General features: G+C 48.4%; 1 protein-coding gene across 2 annotated transcripts; it reads left to right on the top strand.

Annotated features, from left to right (window-relative positions):
• Nucleotides 1–3,906: 3,906 nt before the first annotated feature.
• LOC123429676 (non-specific lipid transfer protein-like 1) lies at nucleotides 3,907–5,748 on the top strand. Of its 2 annotated transcripts, XM_045113687.1 has the most exons (4): nucleotides 3,907–4,309; nucleotides 4,456–4,497; nucleotides 5,403–5,574; nucleotides 5,643–5,748. In XM_045113687.1, exons 1-3 carry the CDS (start codon nucleotides 3,967–3,969, stop codon nucleotides 5,537–5,539), a joined length of 522 nt encoding a protein of 173 aa, XP_044969622.1. In that variant the 5' UTR covers nucleotides 3,907–3,966; the 3' UTR covers nucleotides 5,540–5,574; nucleotides 5,643–5,748. The 2 variants fall into 2 exon arrangements, with proteins under 2 accessions (XP_044969622.1, XP_044969621.1); XM_045113686.1 differs by having other exon boundaries at nucleotides 5,403–5,748.
• Nucleotides 5,749–6,973: the final 1,225 nt, after the last annotated feature.

Raw genomic sequence — 6,973 nt, 5'->3', positions numbered from 1 at the left:
TAGATTGTATGCACTGGGAGTGGAAGAACTGTCCATTTGCTTGGCAGGGCCAGTGCAAGGGGCGTGTGAAAGCGTGCACTGACATATTAGAAGCGGTGGCTTCGCACGGTCTTTGGATATGGCACTCTTTCTTCGGCATGGCTGGTTCTCACAATGATATCAACGTGCTGCAACATTCTTTAGTGTTCGCTATGCTTGCAGAAGGCTACTCCCCACGTGTCAACTTTGAGATCAATGGCCACCATTACAACAAGGGATACTATCTGGCCGATAGTATATATCCTCGATGATCAACTTTTGTGAAGACAATCTCAAACCCCCAAGGAGAGAAGAGAAAGAGATTTTCCCAAATGCAAGAGAGTGCTAGAAAGGATGTGGAGCGTGCTTTTGGTGTGCTTCAATCCCGATGGGGTATCGTTCGAAACCCTTCATTGACATGGGCTGAAGGGAAGCTTTGAGAGGTGATGATTGCTTGTGTCATCATGCACAACATGATCGTCGAGGACGAGCATGATGACTCCATTTTCGATCAAGGATTTGATTTTCAAGGTAACAATGTTGAGCCCCTGCACCAAGAACCGGCCACGTTTGAGCAGTTTACCCAATTTCATCGTGAAATCCGTGATTGGCACACTCATTTGCAGCTTCAAAATGACTCGGTTGAGCACATGTGGGATCATATTGAAAACCAATAGATGTTGGTTAATTATCTTTATTCAAGACAATTTCAATTTGGTTGTAAAACTATTTTACTCAAGACAATTTCGATTGAGATGTAAAACTATTTTTATTAGAGACAATTGATATTTAGACATACAAACTTGTTTAAAACATTTATAAATATGAATATATAGACATATTGACCGTGGCGGACAGGATGTGGCCGTGCGTTGGGCGCACGGCCACCGTATCCCAGGACAGACCCGGACACGACCCCATCGCCCGTCCTAAACTGACAGAATTCGGGTAAAACGGACGTCCGGATGGGGTCTCACGCTGGAGTTGGCCTTACGATATAGATTTAACAGATCAATAAATTTGTTTTAGAAAGGTCCATATACTTTTTTTTATAGATAATACTCTACGGGAACGGAGATGCTCTTATGTGCGCTCTCACGCAAGATCGCCGAATACTGTACGAGATAAGGATGCAGTCCCAGAATGTAGTGTGGATTGCACAATAATTCCATGGCCCAGGTACTCGAGAGCATGTGAGGATGTAAACCAGCTGGAAGATCACATGCACACCTCCATCTTGAATTCCATATTTGCAAGTGCAAAGGCGCATCACGGAATTTCGTCTGGCCACACCACAGCTGTGCATCGCTGTCGCAAAGTGTTCAGTGAGAAATAGAAATGCCCTCACATGGACCGCGGAATGTCAGCATGCGCTGCTACACAGATAAAAGAGAAAAAAACATGAGCTGTCATCGGCGGTTAAAGTCACTTGTGGGGAAGTAGATAGAAAATTCAAAATTCAAAAATTTGGTTTAAAAAAAAAACTGATTCTTTTTTGTAAAACTAAAGAAGAATGTGAGTCATGTGTGTAAACTTTCACGCTGATATGCTTTAGAATGCGGCCTGTATATAAAGACAAAATCATGATTTAGAAGAATGAATAGTATGGTTAAAAAACTTTAGATTTGTCTATTTTTTGATAGCATTCATTTTAACGCATTTAGTCCTGAAAATGTACACATATGTACATTATACGTTCATCTATTAATTTTTTCATTTTTTAATATAAAAATATGAATATTTATGAAGTTTGATTTAAAGGTCTTCATGGAGCTCGTCTTTCAAAAGCAATTGCTGCATATCGAGAAACCAAATGGTAGTAGAATTTATAGGAACTGAGTGCATTTTTCGAGGGGAAAAAGTCCCATAATACACGTTATATCGGGCTCCCCACTCATCCCCCTGCGTCGTCTCCTCTGAGACGACCGGGGGGTAACCCTAGCCGTCGTCGCCGCGCCCCTCTCCCCATCCCCTCCCCTTTCGCCGCCGCCTGAGGTGTGCTCCGATGCCCGCGCTCCACACCGATGAAGGTGGCGGCGGGGATTTGGCGGCTCCACGACGCGTGGAGGACCTCGGCATCCGGGGCGGCATGTGCAAGGTGGCCCTAGCGACGGGCCACCTATGCTAGTGCTAGTGATGCGACACCCTCGGTCATGCGGGTGATGAGGCATCGACAATCCTCAATCGTTGGTGTTCACCCCTCCCTGCAGGTCTTCCACTGTCGTTGAAGCCCACCTCCTCCGCCCCGATCTGCTCCTTCCATCGCCGGATATGGGTTCTAGTGGCTTAGGCCGCTGCTCCAGGTCGCTAGCTGCGCGGATCTTGTTGGGCGGGGTTGGATCCGAGGGAAACTCTTGGCCGGCACGACGGCCACACCAAAGGCGGCGCCTTGGGCGACGTTCCTCTCATTGGAGGTACTGGTGTGGATCCTCTCCCCCTCCTTTCATCCACTGCTAGGTGAAAACTTAGATCCCCTGCTTCGGGTGGTGACGACACGTCTGTGTCTTGTTCCTTCTTAGAGGCACCGTCCGGGGATCGCAGGGGCAACGAAAGAGTTTGGTCGTGGATGTGATGGTGGCGGGGGACAACTTGGATTGTGTTCTTCATTATCTCTTCATAGGCTGCAGGCTCAGAGGATCCTTGTTGTGGTCGCTGGAGTGAGAGGGGATCGGGTTCCTCTCTACGGCGGCTACAGTATACCTTTTGGTAGGAGCCTTGTGCTTTGGCAATTCTAGCTGTGGCCTTTGACCTGCTCATAGCTGTGCCCCCTTGCTTTTGTGACTGTCGACCACAGCTCCCGCCTTCCGGTGTGTCTTCACCGCAGACGACGACGGGGCTTGTGAGTAGTGTGTCCCGGGCTTGCGGGTCTACTCTAGTTACTTCTTCCAGATCAGCTTGGATGCCATCTATTTAGATTATAGGGTGAATCGAGCTGCCGATTGCCGGTGCGGCATCCTTCGAGCGAGGATGAAAGGGGAGGGTCCTGTTGCACCGACGGTAACAAATGGTGGTCTGGTCCATTTCTGTCCTCGAAATGGCTGTGATCACGAAGCCTGTATGGTTATGCATTTCTTCATAGTCCATAGTTTAGTTTTATCTATGTAGACCGTCCTGTAGGGTGTTGGCTGCAGCGTGGTGATGCTCTGGCTTGCTTCTGCTGCTGCCTACGAGTTGTCTCGCTTAAGTGCCTTGTATCAGTCGTTTCTTTTTTCTTTTTTTCCTTTATAAGTGGATGCTCATATTTTTCTGATCGGTTGATGACTTTGTTAATTTAAAGTCAGGCTCTTACACCTTCGTTCCGAAAGAAAAAAACAAAAGTAAGAGCACATACAATTAATTGGAAGACCTTGTCGTATCTGTTCTTTTCAAGTTTATTGTTCTGGAGGCAGGGTGTCTCGAGTCGGAGCCTGCCTGCACGGATGGTCATCATGTGTGTGTGTGCCCTCCGTCACTTTTTTTCGACAGACTGCCTTTTTTCGAAAAATAGCTGTGAAATGATTCCATAAATGGGGCCCAAAATGCTGGGAAAAAAATGGCACTGTATCATTCTCATGGTCGTTCATTTACCCTGCCCACACCAAAAAAATAAAAAAAATCACTACCCTTCATTATGTCTCTAAAAAAAAGACCGTTTCCTAGGACGCAGAAAAGGCGGTTTGCCAACGTGCCAGTCGCACGCTCGAGACTTTGACTCCCGCGCCAACCACCCAGCATAACCGCCTTCCGGTGCGCACGGCACGCCGGTCCGGTAGATAACGATAGCCACCACCACCATGGAAGATGAAACCCTACAACACAATCTCACCGCCCTCCCTCACTGCCCGCGCCGAGACGCCGCCCCCGCCACCTTTAAAGCCAGCCGCCCACAGCCCACCAGTCCACCACCAGACCGCCCCCGGACTCCCCCCTCCCCCCCTCCCTCCCGCACTCGAGCACCCACCACCCACCATGGCGCGCTCCACCTACTACGCCGTCGCGGCGGTCCTGGCCGTCCTGGCACTGGCGTCCGGCGCGGCGTCGCAGGCGCCGGCGGCGGGGCCGTCGGCGGACTGCAGCTCCTCGCTCACGGGCCTCACCGCCTGCCTCCCCTACATCTCGCCGGGGGCCGCGCCGGGCAAGCCGCCCAAGGAGTGCTGCGCCGGCGTCAAGGCCGCGCTCGCCAGCCCCGCCAGCGTCGCATGCCTCTGCGACGCCTTCGGCAAGGACTACGGCATTCCCCTCAACCTCACCCGCGCCAAGGGCCTCCCCGCCGCCTGCGGCGGCAACCCGGCCGCCCTCAGCAACTGCAGCCGTGAGCCATCTTCCCCATCTCCATCTTGTTCCGGTTTTCTTTTCTTTTCCTCGTGTCGATTCGTGACCTAGTCAACCGACTGTTCGTGGAGGGGCGCGCGCGCGCATGTGGTGTTGATCTGACTTTGTTTTTTTGCGGCCCTGCAGTTAAATTGCCCGGCGGAGCCCCCAATGGCGCCCCTACTGAAGGTAATTCCCCGCTCTGTCCTCCTTTGCAGTTCGTAAATTTTGAATCCCTCTCTTTGTTCCTGTAGATCCGTGCAGAAAAAAGTTACTTTGATTAGATCTCATCAAAACATGCTCCTATATGGACGGTTAAAAATCTACTGAGACCTAGAGTCGATTTATCTCTACCTCCATTTTCCACTCTTGAGATCAAGGGGGAAACATATGAATGTGTCCATGGCATAAACATCAATGCTTTCTTGGATTGTAGAGAATCTTTCTGGACACCTCTGGCATCTGGAGTACAGTAGGACTATCTTTCAGCGGTCTGCATGTGAAAAAACAGAACATTTACGTGTTGTTGAGAGTCTCCGCTTAGAAAGAACCTCACAAAAAAGAATGGTGTTCTTTTGAGATTCATAAAGAATGAAATTGGCACATAACAGACCTTCAAAATATTAATTTGTACTATAGATGAAGACATTGTACTCTATTCTATTCCTAATAAAGTATTGCTGTCATAGTGGAGATGCTTTTCAATGGCATCCTAATTTTACATGATGCATGGCAGACAGATGTTACACTAAACCATTACGATGTCACGTACACAACGGAATTGACAAACCATTATGATGGATGGCAACCACTAAATGTTTGAAAGCGTCAATTGTGGCTTTCAGTTCAATTAGTGATAGAATGTACTATCAGATACTAAAAGATGTGATTTGTTTGCACACATCAGTTTGTATTAAGTTCACCATCAAGAATTGTTCATTGGTGTGATCTGAAAGCTGATGATAAATTATCCGGTTTGATAGAGAAAAACCACCCGTTTACCTCGATTGAAAAATTGTTGGTTTTTTGCTTTCTATCCTCCTAAACTTACTTCAGTTCATCTCACTAGACTGAAATCGAAATGTATGTTGCAGCACCTTCACCAACTTCTGGATCAACACCAACGACCGTCAGCCCAAGCCCGTCGAAATCAGCAGCGACCAGATCCCCGGTCTCGGCGGCAACCCTCGCCCTAGCCGCTATGCCTCTGCTTTCTTACTACTACCTCTGAAGATTTGCCGCATGGTTTGTTCCATGAATTATTGTGATGTGTATGGACATTGCGCTGCGATTTAGTGACTACTTTGTGGAGAGAACTTATTCTGCTAGTTGTTCAGTTTAGCTTACTGTTGCCTGAACTATGAATTCTTGTTAGCACCAAGTAGTTGTACTATATTTGCATGGTGCCTTCGTCGGAATAAAGTTGATTAGTGGTGTGCAGATTGATTTTCATGCGGTGCTCTGTTCCCTGCTCAAGCAGTGTGCTTGCAGTTAAATGTGTAAACAGGAAGTGCCAATCGGGGGGCCAACTGAACTTGCGCAGATGCAAGCGTACATCACCAAGGGAAAAAGGCGACGACTCATATTATTTGTGCTTCACCAGATAGTAGAAACAGATATATAACACTCAGAAAAAGACCAACTCATCATCTGCAGAAAGTGCAGAGGAGGGAGTTTTGTCAATGAAACAGCACATCACTGGATGATGTATACGAGTTTAAGAATTGCAGAACAAGTACAGGCGATTGTTCGGAACCAAGCACACTGCAAGATGACATCTTTCATCATTTTAGTTTCAGCAACACAGGTAGTGAAGATCTGCGACGAGTGTTCAAGAGAGAATATCTTGTGCACGGGGAGTTTTTTGTGTTGCCGGTGCACCAAACATCTAAAGTCCGTGTTATAACATCTAAAAGAAATCTAAGAATAATTAAGAAAAATAGAACAAACAAAGCAAACAAGACCTCGAGTATATGAACATCTCCAAACATCCCCCCCCCCCCCCCATGCGCCGCCTGGGGCGCGTCGGCGGAGGGGTTCTCGTTCCAGTCATCCCCAGGTCGCCTCCTAACGTCTTTTTTTAATCTAACTCGGTCTAAATTCGACCAAAAACGAGGAATTTCAGTGTTCTCATTGATATTTGTACAAACTGAACTAAAAACATAATTTAAAACGAAAATTTAAACACTACAACGCCGTCGCCGCCCGTCGCCTTCTAAATGCCAAGAAACTTGTAGAAGTTGGTGCAGTCGTTGTCATCGTCATGCACTCCGCCGTCCTCCTTGCTGCACCCTTGCCATTCGTCGTCGTGGCGGACGGGGTTGGACGGTCCGGGCGTCTCCTCGTCACTATCGTCGAGGATGACGACGCCGTCCTTCTCGCGGCCGCGACGTCGAGCGGCGATCTTCTCAAGGGCGCAACGCTGACGCTCCATCTTCTCCTGGACGTAGTCGTCCCGTGCCCATTTGAGGGTGGACTCGTCGGCGGCGGCCATTTCCAGGTGCTCCTACTTGACGGGGAGGAGCATCGGTGTGACAGCCCGAGACCGACGTCCCAGAAGATTCCCCCTTTATTTCCGTTTCCGTCATGTGATTAGTTTTATTTGTTGCATCGTCATTTAGTTTGCATCATCGCATCATGCATGGCATCATGTCAACTGTGTTTT

The sequence above is a fragment of the Hordeum vulgare genome, chromosome 2H (assembly GCF_904849725.1).
Source record: "Hordeum vulgare subsp. vulgare chromosome 2H, MorexV3_pseudomolecules_assembly, whole genome shotgun sequence".
Lineage (NCBI taxonomy): Eukaryota > Viridiplantae > Streptophyta > Magnoliopsida > Poales > Poaceae > Hordeum > Hordeum vulgare.
This window is presented reverse-complemented; position numbering and strand designations above follow the sequence as displayed.

What these genes read in the sequence shown, in the direction of transcription:
- LOC123429676 (XM_045113687.1), top strand. Translation starts at nt 3,967, where the DNA reads ATGGCGCGCTCCACCTACTACGCCGTCGCGGCGGTCCTGGCCGTCCTG. An exon ending in CGCCCTCAGCAACTGCAGCC is followed by an intron (nt 4,310 to 4,455) that starts GTGAGCCATCTT and finishes GCGGCCCTGCAG; the next exon opens with TTAAATTGCCCGGCGGAGCC. An exon ending in CAATGGCGCCCCTACTGAAG is followed by an intron (nt 4,498 to 5,402) that starts GTAATTCCCCGC and finishes TGTATGTTGCAG; the next exon opens with CACCTTCACCAACTTCTGGA.